Here is a 24337-nt window from a genome sequence, read left to right as displayed (position 1 = left end):
TGTCTTAATTTTCATTTCCTCATTTTGGCCTCAATGTCCACAACTGACACAATACTACAAACAGGTTGACATAAGAATGTACCAGTTTTCTAGGCAGATTGATACAGACTGCAGTCTAAAGGTGGTGAGAAAATAATTGCCCCACCTAGCTCAGGAATTCCTGGTAGACATCAAATGAAAAGCTTGTTCACAAACTTGTTCATGTTTGTGCTCCCTGATTGAATTGAGGTTCAGAAGAGATGTTAGCACATGACTTGTCAGAGGGCTTCAGCGTACAGTACGGTGCGTGCTGTGACTTCTACAGGAGAGATGATTCATACAAACAGTGTTATGTAATATCTGGTTATAGAATCAAGTTTAACCTTATTACAGCAATTTAAGAAGCTTACGGGGGGGAGGGGGGGGGGGGGGGGGGGGCTGCTTTAGGGGCCACTTTGTACTTCCTCCAGCACTCTTGGGATAACTGCTAATGAGTGACCATACACAGTAACACATCAGCTTTCAAATTATGAAGGCAGTCATAAGTCTTTCTTTGAGTTGATGATTTCCTTCTTTTCCATGTCGGTGTCTTATCAGCTTCTTCTCGAAGGACTTCTTACAGTCTGTCCTGCCAGTCTAGAAATAAACTGACTGTCACTTGATGTGAAAGGTGTTAATTGGTGTCATGGTTTAAAAAAGAAAAGAAAAAAGAAGTGGTAGGAAGAAGGAAAGGAGGGGTGTGGAGGGTGTGAGAGCAGCAGAGTACCCGCTCACAATATCTTTCTGAGCTTAATGAAAGGAATTTCACATTGATTATGCCAACAAGGACAGATGTTTAATGTCATGTGTCCTATAAGCGGATACTGAATTCCTGAATTTCTCGCATCCAATGCCAATGTAGCATCCATCCCTCCCCCCAGTGCTGTAAATACAGACCTACAGCTGCTAAATATCACGACTTGAGCATTAAAGCGTTTTTTAATGTCTTTATTAATGTTTCTCCTTTTTTTTTTTTTTGTCTAGAACCTTCGGAAAATGGAGGGTGGTACTCGGGAGGAACCTGATCGAGACCTCGATGAGCTTCAAAACGCAGACTGGGTAAGACGATTTTCTGCTTACTGCACCAAGCACCTTAAGGTTGAACTCTATGACCATGTGTCTGCTGATTGATAAGTGTGCCAGCGTGTTCACAGATTATAACTAATCCCATCATTTCTGTTGATTTCGTTTGTTTACATGCCTCCACCAGGCACGGTTCTGGGTGCAGGTGATGCGAGATCTACGTGATGGAGTGAAGCTGAAGAAGGTTCAGGAGCGCCAGTACAACCCTCTACCCATTGAATATCAGCTCACACCGTATGAGATGCTGATGGACGACATCCGCTCCAAACGATACAAACTGAGAAAAGTAATGGTGTGTGTGAAACCACATGAACTTTTTCTCACCGTTTTGCAAATTACTCGTTTATCTGTATCATTGTAGCGTCCCATCAGCTCCCATCTTTTCAGCACAGTTTTGAATTAAAATCTGGATTCTCAATAAGTTGAACAATGTATTTCCAGGTGAATGGAGACATCCCGCCAAGGTTAAAGAAGAGCGCACATGACATCATACTAGAATTCATCAGGTCACGACCACCCCTCAACCCTGTGAGTAACACACAGCATGCTGTCACAAGATGCTTTCTTACTGCTCCGGAATTAAACTTTTAATGCATCATTTGTATGGCGGTTAAATCATTTAAAACGGTAAGTATAATCAGCCAAATCTCATTGAATCACTGATAATAATTACCATCTAAATCATCTTTTGTGAGTCCGTTTTTATTCTAGTTAATTGGCATAACAGTAAATGCCTCATGCCTGGGTGTGAATGAAGGGAATCTTGAAGTCACATGCATCTAAGTCTCACATTTAGTCACCAACATGTGATGAACACAATAGTTCAATGACATGCATTAAGAAATGGGTACATTTAGGGAGGGGAGGGGGGGACTTGATGGGGAAAATATCATTTTGTGTCTCCATGGTGATGGCAGTCTAGGGGGCTCACGTGCGGTTTGTCATGACAGGTCGCTGCCCGCAAATTGAAACCCCACCCGGCACGTCCCCCAAGCCTCCACGAGCGACTGCTGGAGGGCATTAAAGCTGAGAGGAAGCTCCGGCCCGTCTCACCGGACATGATCCGCAGGACGCGCTTAGGTGAGCAGCGGAAGGTTGCACCCGTGAACGTACAATGTTATATGTTCATTTGCACACAGAGTCAAAACTTCTTGGTGGTATTTCTACTCAAACTATCAAACTACGCTTTTCTGAAGTAATGCTGTTTTTGTTGTTTCTAATCGTTTAAAGCATGGCTGTGAAGTGACTGCATGAGACTAACCCGTCCTCTCAGGACAAAAACCATTAACCATGGCTGAATCATTCGTAACTTCATCCGTCATGGTTATTCTTAACAGGCCTCTTCTCACATCGATCCATTCACTTCATCAGAAGTGTCACAGTGTTTAAACAAGGATCACTTCCACTGCAGCCGAGAGCCTTTAGCTGCTGTTTGACAGAAACGTAGCATTTTTTAGTTTGAATGTGATTTACATTTGTATTTGTTTTTATTTTACTTGAGTATTTACTTAAATAACAGCGAGCTGCAAACAAGTAGATACACCTTTTGGCACGCTGTTGTAATATTTAACATGTTTAGCTCTGTTTAAGGCTTTATGGTGCGTTCCATTTGATCTCGGGAGTTGGAAATTCTGAGTTACTGGTCTGATAAGTCATCAGGAACGCCTGAAATCTGACTCTGAAACTCAGAGCAACTTCAGGGTAAAATACAACATGGCTGCTACATGCATTAAAAGTAACATGTAAGCTGTAACTATTGGGTTTATTAGCAGCTTAGTTTCACTTTTGTGTAATTAATTAATTAAATCACACCGAAAGGATCATGGAAACTCCATCTGTAGACACGTCGTGGTGTTATTTTCGCGTGCAAACTCTCATAATGTGTTGTTATCATCTGGTATAATCTAACAAAACAAAAAGTACTCCACGAGGCGTCCATGTTGCTTGTTGGACTGGAAACAAGAACGCGGTTATCTTGGGTGTGACATCATTCCCATCTCTGAGATCCGAGTTCCGAGGTAAATGGAAAGCACCGTTAATCACATAACAAAGATTTAGTCGGTCCATGCGGTAAACATCGATGCCTCTATGCAGTTATCACAACATCATCTGCAATGTGATTAACGATGATAACGTGGACAAGCTGTCACGTAGTCTCAACACGTTGTCTGAACATGCTTTGAAGAAGTATGGTTTTAATTTCTTTCTTTTTTTTAGAATATTGAACTTTGTATTCAATTTGGTGATTCCGTAACTTTATAATTCACTCAGACTCTCATGGATTTCTTTATTCTTCTTCCATTTCTTTTTCTTTTCCCCCAAACATGGGCGATTCTGTCAGTCATGCGACCTCTTAGCATGTCTTACAGTTTTGACTCATCAGGTAAAGTTGCACGTCACCTTTTGTGTTTCTCTTGTTGTTCCTTGTGTTTCATTCCAGGCTATTTAAGGGTGAGCTCGTTCTTTGAACACAAACCAACACACCCTTGTTTTCTTTATTTCATACTTGTGTTGTGCAAATGTGAATGACACACTCCTGTCACTTACTGGCTGCTGTTACACAGTGCACACACCTACTGTAGCCGAGGAAAAGAATGGGTCAGCACAGTGCAACCCAATCTCAGCTCCTGTTTATTCTTATTTTTTTAAGCTGTTTGCTGGGATGTAGATTCAAAACATAAATCTTCATAGCAGGATGTCTGTCATTTATGATTGATAGAAGCAGACACTAGATGAAGTGGCCACTCATAGGGACTTATGTGTCGTCTAGGTGAGGAGGGATAGCCATTGAGTCAGAGCCAGCAGGGTGAGATTACAGATCAGCACTCTGCACCCTGCAGCCAGTCCACCCTGCTTGTCACCCTAATCCGCTCTCACTGTGGAATATGAAAAGTTACATAACACTTCAGCAGTCCTGTCTCAGACAAAGAGCTGAATGGCAGATGTCAGGCTGAATGATGCGCTACATTTTGCTACAGGAAGACCAGGATGTACGGGACTAACCTTTTGCACTGTGGCTGCACTCATTGTCCATCCCTTCACTTCCCTCTCACTCTGTGCTTTTCAACTTCACATGTGAATATAACCCACTTTTGCACAGAATCCCCACAGTTCCCACCTGCTCAGCCAGATGTTTGTTGCTCTCATGTTCTCCCTGTGGTACCAGTCTGGTGTTAGGGATGGAAATATTCAAGTTTTTTGGGGGCTTTTCTTAAGGTCTCTATTCCTTTAAATCCTTCACAGGTGCAGGGAAAAGCATCAGCACTCCTCAGGACTTGTTCCGCACGCCAGGTAAAGCTCTCAAAGAGCAATGTCTCTCTGGTACTAAGCCAGCCATTTTTTTTTTTTTTGGGGGGGGGGGCTTTGTAATAAAACACAGTCAAAAGGAGAAAATCTGTTATGTAAGTATATGTTTGAGGCTTATCTTTGTCACCATGTGGTCTGCGTAAACAGCCTCTGTGGCTTCACACAGTAACAATACAAAGACACCCATAGTTTACAACGGAGACACGATGGCCAGCTGCTAAGACAGATAAGGAGACAACGCATGGGAATTTACGGTTAACTCTGAATACACCATTGTTTGTAACCAAAATTGTATTTATCCACCCACAGACACTCCCGACGCACCCAGGAAGTTGGCCATCAGCACTCAGTCTCTGGCTAGCGGCACCACGGGACCCAGTCAAGGCGGAGTGCAGCCGCTGAGTCAGAGGAAGAGGCTGCTCAGAGCGCCCACACTGGCCGAGCTGGACAGCTCAGAGTCTGATGTAAGATAACATCCCAGTAATCTAACTTCAATTTATCAGCTTGACCAATCTTTATTTTCCATCATTGAATTAAATGGTCAATGTTTAAACAATAAGAGACAAACCACAAATGATTTATAGGTTTTAGGTTATAAAGCTCAAAATATTTATACGCATCATTAGCTGAACATTTTGAATAAAAGTTTTCAGAGTATGACTGCCTCAATTAGCTTCTTTTTTTTCGAAAAGCTTTTTCCAATTTTCAAAGTAATGTGAAGTTATCAGCATTCTGTGACTCTGTGTTTTGATTGGCAGGATGAACCCACACGGAGCAGCTCTAGTATGTCCACGTCTTTACTAGACGACACATCACCCGACTCTGTCGTAGGAAAGAAGGGTAAGAACTCACCTGGAACATGTTGTAATATGTAAAATTTTGCTTTTAATAATAATTTATACTTTCTTAATCCTGTGAGGGGAAACTCATTTTACACTCTGTTTAATGAACATGCTACACACACATAGACTGAAATGCACAAACAGGATCCTTTGGACATGGTCCTAAACCGCCGACCCTCCCGGTTCCCAACCCAAGTCTGAGCTACTGCCGCCCCACTATTAACATATCCAATGTTCAATTGTCAATTTTTACACGTCATTATTTTCTGTTGCATGTCTCCAGTTCCTCCAAAGTTCCTCCCCATCTCTGCCACCCCACAACCAGACAAGCGACAGTCTCCTCAGAGGCGGCACTCCATCGAGAAGGAGGCCCCGACTAGTGTCCGGCCGTTTGTGCCTCCATCCAGACAGAGCTCCAAGTCTCTGGTATGTAAACTATCCAGGATATTTGTATGACATCATCCAGGTCTGTGTAAAGGAAAGCCTCTAAGAAGAGAGTCAATAATTCACCTGATTTGTTTGTTTTTTAAACTTTGCATCCCACATGTAATAGATTTTTTGACATAATCTTAAAATAGCTGTACATAATGTTTTTGGTTATAGTCTAAAGTAATTCCCTTAAATATCATTGCAGATTGATTAACATTTAGCTGCTGACAGATCTTGATATCAGAGGAGAATACGCTTCAAGCAAACATGTGAATTGTAGAGTTTGTAGACCAAACACGTGGACGTCCACAATTGAGATGACCTCTCGTTAAAATTGTGGAAAAACAATAATTTATCTGTTTTATTTACTCTGGTCCTGTGACTAGACATTTGTTATCAATGAGGTCATTGGTTCGCTGAGTAACACTGCCGGTCGTATGATTCGAGTAAGGTTGATGCAAGTAATTGAAACCACAGGACAGGCGGCTGTGTGAAGGGGATTTAGAGGGAGGAGGTTCATTCTCACCACTCACTACACTGTCGCAGTATTTCCTCTAGAAGCCACCTTTATTTTCCTGTTAACGCTCTCTGTTTTTATACAAGCACATGTTCAAACAGGCTTTGCTTTTACACTAAGGAGTTGAGCCTCTCTAGTAGATGTAAAACAGTAAGATCTTTGTTCCAGCTCCCCCCCTTCCTTGCATACATATTATAGCTCATTAAAATGTTTACTGTGGTCAGCTGTTTCATGCCTTAACGTGTTTTCCTACTTCATATACTGCTGCAGCGGAAATCGGATCCCAAAGCCGAGGTAACCTTCAACTGCCATAATCCCAATCAATAATTTAGCTCCATGGTAGCATTTGTTTCTATGTTGTAACAGAAGAGAAACTTAGGTCTGGATTAATAAAGGAGACGCAGGAGACAGGGTTTCTGCATGGATGTATAAAAACATCAGGTTTGCACCATCAGTAGACAGACAGCTTTGATCATTTGTGTCTGTAATGGAGCGGAGAGAATTAAATCATGAGATAAAGACGCCCGGCATCTCTCCTCGACGAACTCTGAGGAGGCTGTCAGATGATTTTCTGTCATGGGACTTCCTGTTATGAAGTTTTGCTTTTATGAAATTAAAGTTAGTGCACATGTGAAGAAACAACCGACAGCATGAAGTAATTAGAAAATCTCTAGACAACTCAGCTGCCTCTGTAATGTAAACACTAAACAGCTGTTACCGAGTGCTTCAAACCTCTGATTATGATGAACCTGAGTTTTATGTGAGGACCTGCTTCAGTTTGAATGTTCTGTTTCCTCCTCTGTCTGCTGGTCAGGTGGAAGCTTCCAGCAGTGCTCAGGGCTCGGTACGTTACTGTCACTGCATGTCTTCAAACCCAACCATCTGAGCCACAAAGTACTGTGAGGGGGAGTCATTCAGAGTAACGTTAGTGTAGTGGTTAGGTTGAACGCCCCATGTACGGAGGCTGTAGTCCTCCAAGCGGAGGGTTCGGATTCAAGTCCAACCTCCCGTCCCACTTGTCATTCTCTCTCTCTCTCTCTCTTTCTCTCTCTCTCTCCCTCTCTCTCCCTGATTTCTGACTGTCCACTGTCCCATCTCTAAATAAAGACATAAAAGCCCAAAATAAACCTTAAAAAAAGTAGAAAGAAAAACATTAAATGTAATAGACTTCAAGTAGTTGGTCAAAAAAAGATGCTCCAAGCTTTTGAACAGATCTCAGCTTGTCTCTTTAGAATTAGTGGAATGTAAATGTTGTAAAGTATCACGGCTGTGGCTGAGTTGGTAGTGTCGTCGCCTCTCAACCAGAAGGTCGATGGTTCAATCCCCAGCTGAGCAACATGTCCGATGTGTCCTTTGGCAAGATACTGCTTCAGGGGTGGTGTATGAATGGATTTGTGTTGTACTTACTCTCTGATGTACGTCACTTTGGATAAAAGCGTCTACTAAGTGAATTGTAACATTTCATTCATGTCCGTAGTAAACTCGTCCATGTTGAGCAGACTGACTTGTAAATTTAGAAATGCAGTGATTTGCAGTAATCAGTTGAAGCTGTTTTTGGTTAGTTTGTAATATGGACCTATGGTCAGCGATAAAGTAAATGGAATAATGAAATAGAGCCAGACGCTTCAGACAGACGACATGATGGGTGTGTTACATCACAAGCATGCTCTGTATTCCAGTTCATTTTCATGCCGTGAAAGCATCATGAGATGTTTCTACGTTCACCAGCTCATTGCATGCCTGCTCTTTTGGTAAAGTGGTGTGCAGTCTGTGTTTTGAATTTGGACTGTATTTTCACCGGTTGTGCTTTTAACCATCGTTCACATGGTGTCAGTCTCATCAGCACTCTGGGTGTCATTTCATGCTGTTGCACTCTTCATTATCTATCCATTTTATCAACCGGCTTTATTCAAGACTAGTTTATTCAGATTCTTTTTTTCTTCCTCCAGGAGGAGTTCTGTTATCCGGTGGAGTGTCTGGCTCTGACGGTGGAGGAGGTGATGCACATCAGACAGGTTCTGGTAAAGGCCGAGCTGGAGAAGTTTCAGCAGTACAAAGAAGTCTATACAGCCCTCAAGAAAGGAAAGGTACAGTCAGAGTCATGACCTTTTTTGATTCATTAATTATTATTAATCAAATAGATTTGTTTTGTACTTTCTTAACCTAACCTGATTCTTCCTTCTCTAGCTTTGCTTTTCATGTCGGACCAAGAAGTTCTCTCTCTTCACCTGGTCCTACACCTGCCAGTTCTGCAAAAGGTATGTTGAATCACTAAAATGAGAACTACTCAACTTCAAAGGGAAAACTCAACCAAGTGTACACATTAGAGTCAGTTTACATGTTACTGTAAACAAAAACTACAGCAACCGCGGAAACCGCTTTTTTTTGCTCCGGATGGATCTGCATGTAATTTGTTTAAATGCCTCAAGTGATGTCACTTTTCGTTAGAGTTCAATATTACAAATTTGGAGAGAGAAAAAAAACATGGCTGTTGAGTCAGAAGTGAAAATGCCAGACTGTGTGCTTGGGTTTTTTTTGGCTTGTGGCTACTAGCATAACACTCTTACCATAATGTCTGTATTCCTGTTGCATTGTGGGTACTGTAGGTCCGTTGTAGTTAACCGTTACTTTTCTTTCTTCTCCAGACCTGTGTGTTCCCAGTGCTCTAAAAAGGTAAGAGGCTGTTAAATCACATTTAACACACAAACACTTATCGTACAATATACACCACCAGGCGAAACATGAATGGCATTTTCTTAACTACTTTGTTGACCTATTAACCTTAGATGCGGCTGCCATCTAAGCCCTACTCCACCATGCCCATCTATTCTTTGGGTCCAAGTGCTGTGGCTAAAGGAGAAGGAAGTGGAGCATCTGCCCCTCCTGATCCAGAAAAGAATCCATTTGGGTCTGGACACAGCCGACACAGTCTACGCAGAAGTGTTTATAAGTATGTCTCTGCTGAACTCATTTCGTTTGTATCTACAGAGAAAAAGTGTAACATATTTTAGGATTTGTTAAATAACTTCTCTGTATATATTTTTTTGCCTCCTCAGGTTTTCTAAGCACAGCAGTGGTAGCAGCAAAGATGGCCACTCACAAGACGAGCCTGACCTGCCCAAGGAGCTTACAGAGGACTGGGTCACCATGGAGATCTGCATAGACTGCAAAAAGTTCATCACAGAAATCATCTCCTCCAGCAAGCGCAGCCTGTGCGTTGCCACCAAGCGTGCCCGTCTCAATCGAAATAAAAAAACCCAATCCTTCTACATGTCATCGTCTAACTCTGTCAACTTTAGACCGTCTGAACGCGCCATCAGTGAAGTTTAGTAACTAGCCCCTCCTTGTGCGCTTTTGTTCACACCTAGAGCTAAGACGTCCAATGGCAGAAATATCCACCTCTTAGTCTAGTTTTTACACGGATTGGTTCAGTGCGATGATGAAGTCAGTCCACCCCACCCCAGAGTTAGCAAAGGTTGTGATACCTATAGCAGTCTCAGGAAAAGTTGGCACACTTCGATAGGTCATGACTAGTCAGGAAAGTAGCTGCCAGATAACAAAGGGGAGCCATGTTTGTATCGGTCTGAAAATTCAGGACACCTCGGGTTAAACGGATAACTAGAGCTGCAGATGTGGCTAAAGACCATACTCACAAGGCGGCCATTTTCCTCCAACATTTAGCACAGGGGTGGGAAGCCTAAATGCTTTTTGTCAGTCCTATAAATGTGTGTTTTTTTAGCAGTGGTTTTTAATGAACTACTTCCAGATTGATCAGCTTCTGGATGACAATAAGCATTGAAAATTAGGAGGGAAAGCTGGTCACATTTAAGATTAAACAACATAAAGGATAATCTGTTAGCAACAGTTGTTCAACAGCTAAAGTTAGCATCTGGCCATCTGCTGGATAGCTTAACTGAAAGCTAATTTTACTGATTGTTCATTTTTACACATTATTTTAGGAAAGCCTTACATTCATAGCTAATATTATGTTAGCCTGGAACAAACAGCTAGCAAGCTAACATAATCTGCGCTCATTTATTGTATTCTAGATAGAAAGGGCTTTAATGCTAGTGAAGTAGCTGGGTTATAACATTTTTAGGTTTTTATTTGTAATAGAGCCAGATTTCCTATCTTACTTTGGCGTTCGATTGTCTGTTGGGTTGCTTCTTTGATCAGGACATGATAAAAATGATAAAGTCAGGTTACTAACATTTATACAAGTTACAAACTGAAATACAGAACATTCACATTATGGCAGCATTTGCGCTTCCCAGGAAAATGGTCGTTGTGAGAATATGGCAAATTGCTAAAAAAAAATGCGTTTCACAAAAGAGCTAAATAAAACAGACTGGAAAGCCAAATGCTGAAGTGGTACAAAGGCCCATCCCTAATCTAGTTTTGTCTAGTTCCTGTTTACTTCTAGCACTCAGGATGAACAACAGATTGTCACTTGACAGAAAATGCACTGTAGATCCTGCTGTCAGGTCTGTTGGGGGTAAATCTCCGCCACTCTCCGGCCCCTCTCATCTTCTTCCAGCAACAATTATGCCAAATGTTACATCATTAATTTTTATAGCAAATGTGTAAATGCATACATACTGTTCTCCTATGCTGTAGGGACGACATGTTAAGGAGTACGATCATTTTATGTGGGTGGGTTATTACTTTTAATGTAAATTCAATTCTGTGCCTGGTGCCAAAATGTTTTTGTTTTTTCCTTTTGAATGCCTTTTGTAGTTGCGGACCTACTGTACATGTGTGTCAAGAATTCAGTGGGAGACATTTTTTAAGTTAATCCAAGGTGTCTTTTCTCTCATGTTTCAAGCTGGGTGGTGGAAGCACAGAAAAAAGGGTGTGTACATGCTGTAAATCTTCATTGTTCAAAATTTAATATAAGAAAACTTTACTAAGTAGAAGTATGATTTAACCATGTTTTAAGATTTCTGCCTCTGAAGTTTCTTCATCTGAAACATTCATTTTTAGTGTAATTATGTTTGTGTCATCAAATTAAGATATTATTTCTATTGTATAGTTTATACATTCTTCAGTGTTAAGATACTCCTCTAAAATCGCACTTTTATTTGACCAATTTATTGTTTATGTTGGGTCTATTGTCTTAATTAATAACAGTTATTATAACAACCATTGTTTTTCACCTCTCGGGTGTCCATTGTGCCATTTCCCAGGGTTCCTTGTGAATGAAAGTTTGTGTGATTGGTTGTGTGCAAGAAAGAAATAGTTGTTAAAACAAACTGAAACACTCCAGTTAATTGAATGAAGGCTTTTGAATTGTAAAACTGTCATTGGAATATGCTTTATGAACTCTTGTTCCTATAGTGCGTTTTGTGGCAGTTGTGACCAAATTAACAAGTTAATGTTAAAAACAAGGCCTTGTTCTAGAGAAAACATCCATGTGACCAGTTTTATTTTAGACCCCTGTATGGAACGTATGCATGCTGTACTGTGGTCCCTTTGTTTTTATCAAAGAAATTCTAATAAAATCATAAATAAATGATTCTTATCATTGACCTGTTTTTTTACTGAACTTGCTGTATAACAAACTGCAGAGGGCGACAGAGTTACAACGACAGGAAACCTTACTTCCAATCTCTGTTGTCTTCATGACATCAGGTGGTGGAAGGTGTGTATTGCACTCATCTTAGGTCCCATTAATTTTGATATGCAAGATTTTCATCTATTTAAGATGGGGACTGCCATACCAGAGTGTTGTAATGCAAACTTCTATTTTTTTGTAAGCTAGAACTGTCATACCTTTAGTGAAAATACAATAAATTCTTAGTTACTGATAGGCCTGTACTTCAGCCCTGTTTACTCCATCTCTTCTTACATTTGATGTCTCTTTCTTCTCATTGAGACATACTAATGTTTTTAGATACCTAAAGACATATCTTAAAGAGTCACGGAGAGCTCTAAGATCCTGGGATCTGTGATCAAATTTCTTAAAGTCACAGGTTGTGCTTGTAGCAGACTATTCATAAGGGGAAGGTGTTTGACAAGGTGGTAGTCTTTTTTTGTAGTTTGTGTTTTTACAAAAACAGCTGTTTCAATCAAAGAGCCCAAGCCCAGGTGATTATTAGACTCCTCAGGCTCTTCCTTTCTCTCCTCTTTCGTCTCTTCTTCTTTGGCTGTTGGGATTGAAAGGTGAGGTTTGGCTACAAAGTCAAACAAACAGGGTGCACATGAGCACTTCTGTCAAAGAAAAATGCAAAACACCATTGCATTTCTCTTAATCCTCATGTCAACCCCTCAGTATTTAAAACAGCCTGGATATTGTGGTTTCCTTTAAATCAACTTTTTTTTCTCTAGATACTCAGACTTCAGGCTAATACAAAACTAAATGTTTTCAGAAGAAATAAATTGATTTTGGGTCATATTCAATGTCACAATCCTTCACTCTTAGGCTAACCAGTGGATAGTGACTATGATGTTGTGGGTTATTAGGATTTGGCTAAAAACAAGTGATGTCATTGACCAGGACCTCTCAAATAATAATGTAAAATTAAAACTGCAAGCGGTGATGAAGGGCCCTCGCACCCCTATGCATGTTGGGGTGTGTCGCGACCGCGGGAGTGCAGCAGCAGCGGAATGTGGCTAAGTAGCAGGCCGTGCAGTCTAATTTGTGTAAAAGTCGTAGTACTGGCATGTTGAAATAGGCAACGTAATGAAGATCACATTCAATTTTGACGTAGAGCAGTTCAGGCTGGCACTGTCATTATAGCTATGAAATCTGGAGGAAATTGAGCATTGTATATAGGATGTAGTACTTACTCTTTGCAGTAGGGGGCGCTATGGTTGACGTTCAGTATTGTTATGTCAATGTGTTCAGAGGCCAACCCTGATCATACATGTGAAATTTCAATAACATTAGACAAAGTATATAAGATGTAGTACTTAGTCCTTGCAGTAGGGGGCGCTATGGTTAAAGTAAATGATTGTTATGTCAATGTGTTCAGAGGCCAACCCTGATCATACCTGGGAAAATTTAAGCATATCTGAGAAAGTATGTATGATGTAGTACTTAGTCCTTGCATTAGGGGGCGCTATGGTTAAACTTTATTATTGTTTTGTGTCACTGTGTTCAGAGGCCAACCCTGATCATACCTATGTAATTTCAAGAAGATCAGACAAAGTATATAAGAGTTACACCCACTTCCTGTTTGATGGCGAAGTGATTTGTGGACTTCCTGTTGAGTTTTGGGCGTGGGTTGAGGAGGCTTTTATGTAGGCTTTGTCATGTTGGAAATGCATAGTAAAATTCAGAATTGTAGGTTCAACGTACTGTGGGGGCTGAATGTTTGAAATATTGTAAGGGGCGCCACTGAGCCATTAAGCCACGCCCACTCACTTAAACGGTATAACATGTTTGACTTTACTACCAGGATTATATGTATGAAGTTTCGGGACAGTACGACTATGTTAAGCCCCTGAAAAAACTACTTCCTGTTTGATGGCGAGCGATGCGTCCGTATGGCCACAGCATTGGATGTAAGCGTTTGAGCTTGAAAGTGTTGTATGGCCAAGGTGTTAGCATGGTCCACACAAGTTTTGAGGGGAAAATGAGCTACTGTGTAGCCATGGCTAATGCTAATTGAGAAGCAGTAACTTCCTGTTGTCAACAGGTGGCGCTGTGACTAATCAAAAAATGTCAATCATGGATGTGTTCAGGGCGGGTCCCGTATCATGCATGAGAAATATTAATATGATTGAACACTAGATGGCAGAGATATAAGCATTTACTTTTTTGGCAACTTGCCAAAACGCTCTAAAAACTTAAAACATACGCCACGGCCACGCCCTTTGACGAAATAACGTGCGGAGCACAACGAGATATGCTGAGCCTGTGTAGAACACACTGACAATGAGTTTGCGCTGATCGGATGAGCGCTCTCGGACAAGTGTGTTCAAATAGGAAGGCTGAAATCGGCGATTTTGGGCCATTATCGTGAAATTCAACGTTAATTTGTGGACTTCCTGTCGGGTTTTTTGAAACGCTGCAAGAGGATTTTTAGTCCGTCCCGACAAGCTTAATATGCGTACCAATTTTCGTGAGTGTACGTGAAAAACCCCTTTATGGGGAGGCCATTTTGAAAATTTCAAGGGGGCGCCACTGAGCCATTTTGCAAACTCCGTTTACGAAACCACCAAAATATCAAATTTTTCACGAGACCTGATGACCTTGGAAAGTTTGGTGAGTTTACGGGCATGTTCAGGCCCTCAAAAGTGGCCGCAAAGTGGCGGAAGAAAAATAATGAGGATAAAAATAATAATCGCTAGGGTTTCAAGAGGGTCCTCGCACGGTTCGTGCTCGGGCACTAATTATGATATTGGTGGTAGAAATTATCCTGCTCCTGCCCTGCATTTACACCTAAGCAGGTTTGCAGTATGTACCTTCACAGAATGGACTGTGAATGAAATGTTATCCTTTGATGGGTTAGTAACAGACACTGAAAATAACCTGCTGGGCCACAGCTAGCCTCCCTGAAGGGTGACCCTCACACACTGGTTTCTATGGAAAGACAGTAAGCAAACACACAGTCAATAAACAGTCTGAATAGGCCAAGTATTTATCAGCAGCTCTATAAAACGTTTCACAGGCTGTTGAGGCAAATGAGTGGAGTGATGACTCAGCTCAATCAGTCAGAAGGGTCTTTGTCTTTAACGTTTAGTGGATAACATTTTAGTTTGAGAGTTTGAGTTTAGAAATTCCAGTGTTTCAGTTTGTCTTTGTAAATATATGTTTAAGCTTCAGACACCGGCTGCCTCAGAAAATATTGTGAGGCGTTTGCTAACAAGAAAGCTAAAGAAATTCTGCATCTAAAATGAACAAGATGTGTTGGATTTTCTTTTTTTTGTAGCTAGAGTAGCTCAGCCCACCTGCATTTAAATCAGCTTTGTTAGGTACGACAACTCTAGTACATGTGGAGAGCAGAAAAGGCAGACAGCATATTCATACAGTGGCCATGTTCCTCTCACATCATGCTTAGGGTGGGAAGCCAGCTTAAATGCTGGTATAATAATGTACTGCTTTTTCCAGAATCAGTTTGTTTTGATAAATCAGGAACTATAGGGATAACTGATCCTGGCTGCATATTTAAAAATGAAACAGAATAATTGATAACCCACTTGTAACCTTTAGATATGAGATACTGGTAGCATTAAGCACTGCCACTGGCTAGTGGCACCCTCTAAACTTATCCAAAACCCAAACTGTTATTGAAAAAATATTGACCCTTGATCTGACTAAAAAAATAAATAAAAAAAATGTTGACCTTAAATTTGAGGAAAGAAAGTTTTCACTCGCAGTTTGACTCAAATTTTGAGCAAAAAATGATGGCCCATGACCGGACTCCAATTGTGATGAAAAAATGCTAAACTATATGCAGCTGAAATAAGATGGTGACTGTGTCTGTTAAGACTGAGTGTATGCACAAGTTTTCCCAAATCCATCCACATCAACCACTCTGATTCAAGAAAGTCTATTTACTATTGCAATAGTGTGTGCAATCAGATTACTCACCTTAAAAAACATTTTTGTAAAGTAGCAAGACAAAGCTACCCTCTCTACCCTCCCAAGAGCTTTGCTGTACCCCACAAACAGTATCCTTCCCTCACTTAATATAAGCTACATGTGGAGCTACTCTTTCCAGACACTCAGGCACATTTCAGTCATACTTTGATTTAAAGGAGTGTATTCATTTCACCCTTGTACAACTCTAATGCTAATTTATATAATGCAGTATTGTTGTGGACATGGATGCACTGGGATGTCACCTGATAGCCATGAACATGTTTCTGTCAACAATGTTCCCTTGAGAATGTCATGAGCATGACTCAGCCTATCACTTGCAAATATATAAGCATTTAAAACTGCCTGAACTCCAACCAAAGACTCAACATGCTCAAAAACATTATATATATGTTGTTCACATGTTATTTTCAAGCAATAAATTAAAAGAAGTAAAAAATTACAGTGCTATTTTAGAAACCAGACAGGAAAAGCAATATTTAAGCTTATAGTACGGTAGAAAACATTGTAAATAAAATATCAAACACTACAGAAAGTCAACTGCACAAGTAACAATAACTCATTATGCATCATGCAGATGATCAGTAATGCATTTTTTAATAGACAACAGACCCAGAAAAGGGATGTATGCCATTGATGATCCTATTCAACATGGCGGCCATTTTCCTCCAACCTCGCTCTCAGGGCGGGAAGATCAAATGCCTGTAATTATTAGAATGTATTCCAGTTTTGTTGATCATGTCAATGTATTTGAAATATAACGCAAAATACTCATCAAGTAGGAGGCCTTTCTCACTCATTAATTTGACGACTCTTTGATCAATGAACAACTGTAAAGTCCAATGATTGTAAAAAACACGAAACAGATGGACACTGTGGCATATTTAAAGTTAAAACTAAATATTTGGTAACCCATTAGGTCTAGATACTGTAAGACAATAGCTATTGCTTCATATCCTATAAAAATTAGTTAGTAAAATCCTAGCTAACAATACAAAATTCATCTGACGCCTCTTCATGGTAATAGTAGCCACTTCCTAGCTAACAGTAATATCGCTAATATCTTGGAGGCTAAATGCTAATGTTAGCTGTTGCCTGACATACCTAACCTGTAAACCAATGTACTGTTTCAACTTGAAATATGGCAAGATTGACCTTTTCATTCCCACTGGTAATTGTCTTTCATTTATTGATCAATTGAGAAGCTGTGAAAGAAAAATCGATGTATCAGATACCCTCTATGACCTGAGGAACCTGGAACACCGCAGCTTGACAATAACAAAGCATTTTAGCTTCCCACCTTTAGCATAATGTTAAAGGTAATTGGCAAATGTGTGAACATGGTAAATTGGTTGGTAATTAGGTATTCATGGCACGTTTTACTGGGTCGCAGCATTATATTTTTGTTTCATGATGGACAGGAGGGTCACAGGGCAAAGATGGCAGAACATAGGTTTCAAATAGATCGATTATAGATTTTGTTTCCCTTGGATGAATACATTTCAGATCAGTGGTGGTTGATGAGTTAAAGTTAACCATTAGTATGTCACAAATGCAGTGAGGGCTGTAGTGGCTGCAGACCCTTCCCATTGCCATTATCAGCCATAGTTGCCTTTAGTAGGTCATTGCATCCTCTTACCACCACACGCTACTGCTGGAAGGCAGAGTTGTCACATGTCCTTACATCATTGTAGCTTCCTCCAGAAATTCAAAGTAAACCCCCACTGAACCACTTAAATGTTTATGTTCAAAGCTCTTTGACTCCAAAATATCTTTTTTTTATACCACTTCATAAAGAAATAAAAAACATTATTTTCATTGTCAATGTATTAACTGTTATATTAAATCCTTGATCAGATATTTGGTCATAAAACATATTAATTATTTTTATAAATAAATGTAATATTATTAATATTAAAAAATGCCAATTAGTGTTTACCAGAGCCAGGTTGACATCATTTAAAGTCTTCTTATTTACACAACCCAGAGAATTCAGTTTGCTGTCGTATAACAGTCAGAAAGGAAGAAATATTCACATTAGAGAAACAAGACTCAGAAAATTATCAAAAAACCCAAACCAATAAGTCCATATCCCAATTGTTTTCCTTAGTGCACTCTGATAAAAGCAGGAATGTTTATTTTTTCTGTAAAGTGCAAATCAATAAGCTATCAGCTCTTTTTCGGGCTTTTATGACAAGTAGAGTTTCAGAAAGCAGCCAGGCATGTCATTCTCTATGAATTAAATTGTTAATAGGGAAGTCTCCTACAGCTGCTAGGCATTGATATGCTGTGTATAACTGTCTGTGAAATTCAAGCATTAACACTCTTAGTTACCATCAAACAAGCGCGGCTGAAAAAAGCTTTTGGAGTATGTGTGCCTGACCAGCTGCTTGTTATGTAAGTGTGTCTGCCACTCGTCATCTCTTGGATTCACAGTTAAATTCAACACCAGGTGCCTCAGAAATTACACCTCTGGTGTTCAGTTAGGCTCCCCTGTGAGTCAGTGAAAGTCCTCCTGGCTTAACATGCCGCTGAGTTGTGACAGAGACTGAGCTACGTGAAGGAATGCAGCCAGTCTGAAATGGTTTCCCATTTGTGTAGTTAGAGGCCAATCAGTCTTGGCAAAAGGGAGTCGAGGAAAATGTAGCAGAGTATTTGCAAAGTGACTAACAGGATGGTGGGTCATGGTGGGTTTGGTCTATTGGACACACAGACTAGCGGTAGGGAGCCATGGTCAAATAGCTTGTATGGCAAAGAACCTTTTGAGGTCCAAACGTCTGTCTTCGGGTCATAACACTCGAAACAGTCTGAGTCCTCAATGACATCCTGGCTGTTTAGGATGCGTCCACCGGTGATGTAGAGCTTGTTGTTGATCACTGTGGCGCTGTGATGCATCCGCCTCTCCCTCAGGTTCTCACACTTGAAGAATTTGTTTGTCTTCGTGTCATAGGCGATCATTCGCCTGGTGTATCCTAAAGATCAGATTTTCCATGAGCAATCTCCAAAGATACATTGTGATAATAGATTTTTTTCTCAGTAAAAACAAATCCAATGAAAAGACAGTAGATCAACTGACATAAGAGAAAGAATCATTAAAAATGAATCTTAGCTGGAATCAATCGAGAGATTGATGAACACATTTTTTGTTAGGTCTTTTTATGTGATTTGTTTTTGCAACTTTATCATTGAAAGATGCATGTCCTATATGGTTTATGCAACTCAATGTATTGTAAAGATATTACTACATCTACAACCACTGGGTAAAAATCTTATTTGACAACCTCCTATGATGTAGATCTTGTCTTCAATGACAGCAGCAGGAGCACAAACGTTTTTCACAGTTCTCGTCTCTAGTCTGGACCACGTGTTGCGAGAGATGTGATACACCTGGTGAGAAATCACAAACAACAGGAGAAATTCAATTTGTTCTCTAGCCTTAAAGATTGCAGTTTGCTGACTGCTTGTGGGATTCTGACTGCAGTCAGTCTCCTTTGCTTTTCAGACAATTATATAGGCTATAATTTTAGCTTAAGGCCTTTCTGCCAACAACAAGTGGATTTCAGCATTGATTCTTGATCTCTTTAGTACCTGAATCAGCCTGACTGGATTCTGCATTGCGTCCTCCCCTCCAAAAACATAGATCCTCTGATCACTGGCTGCTACAGCTGGATGCAGCACTGGTGTGGGCATTGGTGCCATTGCCTCCCATTGGTTAAACATACTGTTATATCTTTCTACTGACTGAGAGATTCTCTTGTCTTCCCCGATGCCTCCTAATACGAAAATAAAGTGCAGATAGGAAACACTTTGGTGGGCATATCTTGGCTCCAACATGGGCTCAGCCGTCCGCCACTGGTTGGTCTTTAGGGAGAGTGTGTAAACTGTGGCGCTGACTGAGCTGTCACCTAATGTCATACAGAGGCTGAGCCCACCAAGCACATACAAGATGCTATGAATACACACATATGCAGCTTTGTAAAGACGCAAGGGGAGCTTGGCCAACCACTGCCAACGATGAGTCCTTTCATCATACAGCAGGGCTTCTCTGGAGGTCTGTTCATTGTTTTTGCGTCCCCCCACCACCACCAGTGTTTCCCTACAGGTGTAGCGTCTTGGTGTGGTCCAAAGCGGCTTGAGCTCCTGGCTACACTTGGTGCTGACTGTGAGCATAAGGCGACGCACTGAATCGATGATCTCAGTACACAGGGTGGAAGACTGCACCAATGGGTCATTGGCGATAAACTGGAAGAGGTAAGTTGGATGAATGTAGCGAAGGCGGACTCTTTTGAAGAGGTCATGGATTGCACCGCGTCTTGAGAAGGGGTCATGGTGGATCCATGCAAGGAGTGTCTCGAACACTTGCTCCTCCTCAGCACAAAGTCGGTCGTCCTCTAGGTAACACATAAGCTCTTGAAGAGTCAACTCACTGAAGTCCTCTGTAGCAGCGACATCAGAGAAACACCTCACAGCCATCTCCTTAGCCCTCTCCCTCAAACTTTCACAGTGAAGGATCTCAGAGAGCCGTATCATGCTCAGACAGTTTTCTGGACTCAGCTGCTCCTGCAGGAACATGGAACAGGCCTCAAAAAGACCCCCATAGTGAAGCATGGATGCTGCCTGCATGAGAGGAAGAACAATGTCCATGGTGATATTGATGCAGCCTGTGTAGACATAGTCCACGATGCCAGTAAGGACATCCGAAGAGATTCCCTTCAGATTCACTCGGGCCTGACTGCTCTCCAGAAAGTTGCTGCAGAACATGGCTCGGAAGTACGGGCTGCTGGACACTAGGACATTCTTGTGGCAGGGAATCTCCTGATGCTCCGTGCAGAGCAGGACGTCTGTCAGGATGCGCTCCTGCCGGAGGATGTTGAGCTGGGCATGAAGGTGAGAGGGAAGTTCTGAGTCTTTGAACAAGAAAACTTCTTGTGGTCTACAGGCCATTCTGTGGAGAGGGTAAAGAGGGACAAAATAAAGATTTGTTTGTGGTACTGTTTTATTTCTTTACTCCAAAGCAAGAGTACTGATGACATTTCAATGGATGAAGCTAAGTTATGTTGAGCTTAACCAACAACTAGCTTAGCTAAAATTCAGGTAGTTACCATTCATTATATTTAGTGAAATTTACCAATTATCCTTTAAGATATCAAGCAAGAAACTAATGCCTCTAAGAAGCCTTACATCAATGGCTAATTTCCTCGTGAAATTGGGTGGGCAAACCTAAGATAACGTTAGCTTCTCAAAATAAACAGAATACCATCTATCTTCATGCACTGTAGAGTTTGTTGTCAAGGCCAGCAGCTTTTCAGTGACATTTACTTGAGCTTTAATTTTCTCCCTCTGGCTAGGTGAATTTGATAGCGAAGTCTATCATTTATTATTCCACTCTTGCAGAGCAGCTGTCCTTAATGAGGTGATTACTGACTCACAGATTTATATTTTTAACTCTTCTAAATTATCTTGATGCATCCATGTAGCATTTGGCTACATACCCCTAATAAAGCAACCCATCGCTGCTAACATAAACAGAACTGTGTCAACACACCATCTCTCCACCTCACTAAATGTTCCCTTCTCTTCTATGTTATCGCTGTTGCTTTTTCTATTTGTTGTGTTTGTCCTCTATCAGGTATCCGATCCTCTCATATAATCCGTCTCTCCCTACTGGAGGGTATGTGATGATTCTGCTGTTTAAAGAGCAGGAATTTCAATGGGCTATTAGCAACACTAAGTCTTCTAATCATCCCTGCGACAGCTACTGATTCACTCCCACTTATGGGGCCCACCCTGTCTGATATATTTGGACCTCTGGGCACTGTTGTTTATTATGAAATACCAATGACAGTGACTGACATTACATTAGTGACTGTTTCCCTCAAAATCTTTACCAAGGGCACAAGAGATCATTTTAATTAATGGTATCATGGACTAGTGTTATTCTACTATAATCCTGACTATAGTAAGGTACATCTAATTATTATTCTAGGATACTTTCTAGTGAGTTATTTTTTTGACTGATAATCCTGTAAAACATGTGGTTGGTGTTCTCTTTTGTGACATTATGTCAACATACTACTGTAACCAATTTCTAAAATGGATTCATAATTGCATAATCAATACAAAATATTGTAGTTATAATCAGTGGAGTGCTTTAAAAAGAGGCACAGCTGGATTGTGTTAACAGAATCGGACTCACTTATACCTCAGAGAGCATTCACAAGTAAAATAAATTAAGAGGATACCGTTAGGCTTTTTCTGAACAGGCAGGCCAAATCTGCTGCTACACAAGTTTTTATTTTTGCTGACACAATTAAATATTTAATATGTCAAAAATGATTTTGTTTAAGTTTGAGAGAAATGTCCTAACCTGTTGCCAGTTCTTCCACAACATCTGTGACGGAGTGAATCCTTACCTCCTGCTCTCTCAGGAAATCAGTGAAATCCACAACGTCTGGTAGGTGTGATCACAGGAAATGTCAGTTCCAATCACAAAACATAATCCAGAGAGAGACTGGGTAGTGTTTTCAGGGAAAGAAAAAGGAGCATGACACAGAAAAACGACGAGGATCTCCAGTTAGACGCTGTGGAGCTTGCCATGAGGCCACTGTGTACATTCCTGCTGCTAAGAATAGTAACCCGGGCCACTGTGACTCCAGCCAGGCCTCTCATGTGACACGGAGCTGTTTGGTACCCAGTTTGCCGGCTTAACAGCTCTGCCGGTGTCCAGCGGAGAGAGTGTTTACAATAGCCAGGGGAGGACGAATGATAGAAGGGTCCTGACTCAGCCATGAAGCCCACCCAGGCGGCTGTTCAATCAAAGTGTCCCTGAGTTGCTAACCCATGTCCATCTTCTTCTGCTGTTTAAATCCTCCTCCTCCACCTCCTCCCTCATGTGTGTAACCCAGGATGAAGGTAAATATAGAGCAGTGCTGATGGGCCAGCTTGATCAGAAAAAACAGCTGTAAGAACTGGACTCATGATGTGGTGCTGTGTCTGTGTTGGATAATGACAATGAACAACTGGAAACTGGTTCAGCTGTCAGTCGAAGCAAACTGCCAAAATGGCATCAATTACTGTCAGTCCTAGAAATGTGGCCCCAGAGGCTCATTTGGTAATGTAATCTACTGTATGCACTGTAATCAAGTTTGATGAGCCAAAGTGATTTTTTTAGGCAAGTGATATATTTGTTACTATAACATTTCACAAAAATCACTTAAACTGTGTATGTACAGTACATGTTGACTATTGGTTTATGATATAAATAACTTCATACATTTTATTTCAGTACTGGTGTTGTTGTCTTTCATGTTTATTGATCTTAATTAATCAAATTATAAAGTTGAATTGGATCCTCCAATGTGTCTGAAGGCTAAATTAAGTTACTGACAGTTACACAGTGGTTTGACTATTTTACCTTTTTATTGGGAAATGTATGATGTGCATTAGCTTTAAATCAGTCAGACAAGGCCTATGAGCGTGAAGAGTAAACCTTGAAATGTTGGAATTGGAATGAAATGTTTTATCTTCTTCAGCCTGGATGTCCTTAGGGGTCTTTTGCATTTAAAAAAATACATTAACATTTGTGTTTTTCAATGAAATGTAAAACCACAACCACCTTAAGACTCTCTGGTCTATAAAATACAGCTTTTATAAAACCATTCAAATAAAAGCCAAAACCCGAGGGTGATAATGTCTCTCTAATTATACAGTAGTTTATTGTAAATTACATATTGCATCATCAATACTACCCATGATGCAATGCAAATTACAGTTACTAACTGCTAAGGTGTTTAATGGTACGTTGACTGGTCATTTTGCTTTATTTAACTGTAGAATTAACAGCAAAGGTTAACAGTGGTGAGGCTGATATCATCAAGATCACATTAAAACAGATTTAAAAAAAGATAGACAGAATTACAGTTTTCATTTTGAGGGAATTCCTTGTACATATTGACTCCAGAGTTTTATTGTCTCACTTTGTCACTGACAAAAATAACACCTATTAAAAATAGATAGTTATGCAGAATATAAATAGTGAATGGTTTTTCAGTTAAAAGTGTTGACAACAGATCGTGTTGAAAAGAAGGTTTGATGCCATGGATGTTGTATACTGTATATTATTTTTCTTTTTCACTACTGTATGCCATAACATGGACATACATTTCTTGAAAGTTCAGTAACTAATTGATATTCTTACTTTTAGGTTTTATTTTTTTAATATGTTTGCATTAATTGCCTTCATGTGTCTAAATGCAGAACAGTTAGAAAAGTATTTTGATAATAAGGTGAACTTTTTTTGAAAAAATGTATGTATGTATGTTTTTGTTTAATGCACGATCCCTTCATATCGTCAGGTAACTATAATTGCTTAAAATAAACAGTCTGAGAAGAAAAATAAGCTCATAGCATGCCCAAAATGAAACTGTCTAGAGGTCACATGTAGAATTCCCTTCCCTTCATGGGATCATACGGCCAGAAGGGAAGAAGAAGAAGAAGAAGAATTTATACTTTATTGATCCCGCGAGGGGAAATTCGTTTTTACACTCTGTCTAGTAAACATGCTACACAAACATGAACTGAAATACACACACATGC

At 40.4% G+C, this 24337-nt stretch overlaps 2 protein-coding genes across 11 annotated transcripts in view; one reads left to right on the top strand and one right to left on the bottom strand.

Annotated features, from left to right (window-relative positions):
• spire1a (spire-type actin nucleation factor 1a) overlaps positions 1-11719 on the top strand; it is a 30752-nt gene extending 19033 nt beyond the window's left edge. The window contains exons 5-20 of one of the 9 annotated variants that reach the window (XM_061059507.1): positions 1003-1077; positions 1229-1387; positions 1543-1629; positions 2052-2181; positions 3443-3484; positions 4345-4392; positions 4717-4871; positions 5166-5247; positions 5533-5675; positions 6466-6489; positions 7010-7039; positions 8145-8282; positions 8383-8453; positions 8841-8868; positions 8982-9145; positions 9252-11719. In XM_061059507.1, the coding sequence (XP_060915490.1) occupies positions 1003-1077; positions 1229-1387; positions 1543-1629; positions 2052-2181; positions 3443-3484; positions 4345-4392; positions 4717-4871; positions 5166-5247; positions 5533-5675; positions 6466-6489; positions 7010-7039; positions 8145-8282; positions 8383-8453; positions 8841-8868; positions 8982-9145; positions 9252-9525 (1650 nt within the window). In that variant the 3' untranslated portion in view covers positions 9526-11719. Of the gene's footprint in view, positions 1-1002; positions 1078-1228; positions 1394-1542; positions 1630-2051; positions 2182-3442; positions 3485-4344; positions 4393-4716; positions 4872-5165; positions 5248-5532; positions 5676-6465; positions 6490-7009; positions 7040-8144; positions 8283-8382; positions 8454-8840; positions 8869-8981; positions 9146-9251 lie in introns of all 9 variants that reach the window. The other 8 variants (XM_061059506.1, XM_061059510.1, XM_061059508.1 and 5 more) reach the window with 8 other exon arrangements.
• A 5939-nt stretch (positions 11720-17658) lies between these two features.
• klhl38a (kelch-like family member 38a) lies at positions 17659-22603 on the bottom strand. Of its 2 annotated transcripts, none has more exons than XM_061060356.1 (4): positions 22110-22603; positions 19331-20687; positions 19024-19129; positions 17659-18714 (listed from the first exon to the last, which is right to left on the bottom strand). In XM_061060356.1, exons 2-4 carry the CDS (start codon positions 20684-20686, stop codon positions 18425-18427), a joined length of 1752 nt encoding a protein of 583 aa, XP_060916339.1. In that variant the 5' UTR covers position 20687; positions 22110-22603; the 3' UTR covers positions 17659-18424. The 2 variants fall into 2 exon arrangements, with proteins under 2 accessions (XP_060916339.1, XP_060916337.1); XM_061060354.1 differs by having other exon boundaries at positions 22156-22603.
• Between the last annotated feature and the right edge of the window lie 1734 nt (positions 22604-24337).

The sequence above is a fragment of the Labrus mixtus genome, chromosome 16 (assembly GCF_963584025.1).
Source record: "Labrus mixtus chromosome 16, fLabMix1.1, whole genome shotgun sequence".
NCBI classification, from domain to species: Eukaryota; Metazoa; Chordata; class Actinopteri; order Labriformes; family Labridae; genus Labrus; species Labrus mixtus.
The sequence above is the reverse complement of the archived record's forward strand: the minus strand, read 5'-3'. Positions and strand labels throughout refer to the sequence as shown.

Coding starts and splice junctions, on each gene's coding strand:
- klhl38a (XM_061060356.1), bottom strand. CDS start 20,686: ATGGCCTGTAGACCACAAGAAGTTTTCTTGTTCAAAGACTCAGAACTT. Junction 19,130..19,330: donor ATCCAGTCAGGCTGATTCAG/GTACTAAAGAGA, acceptor ATTTCTCACCAG/GTGTATCACATCTCTCGCAA. Junction 18,715..19,023: donor CAAGATCTACATCATAGGAG/GTTGTCAAATAA, acceptor TCTGATCTTTAG/GATACACCAGGCGAATGATC.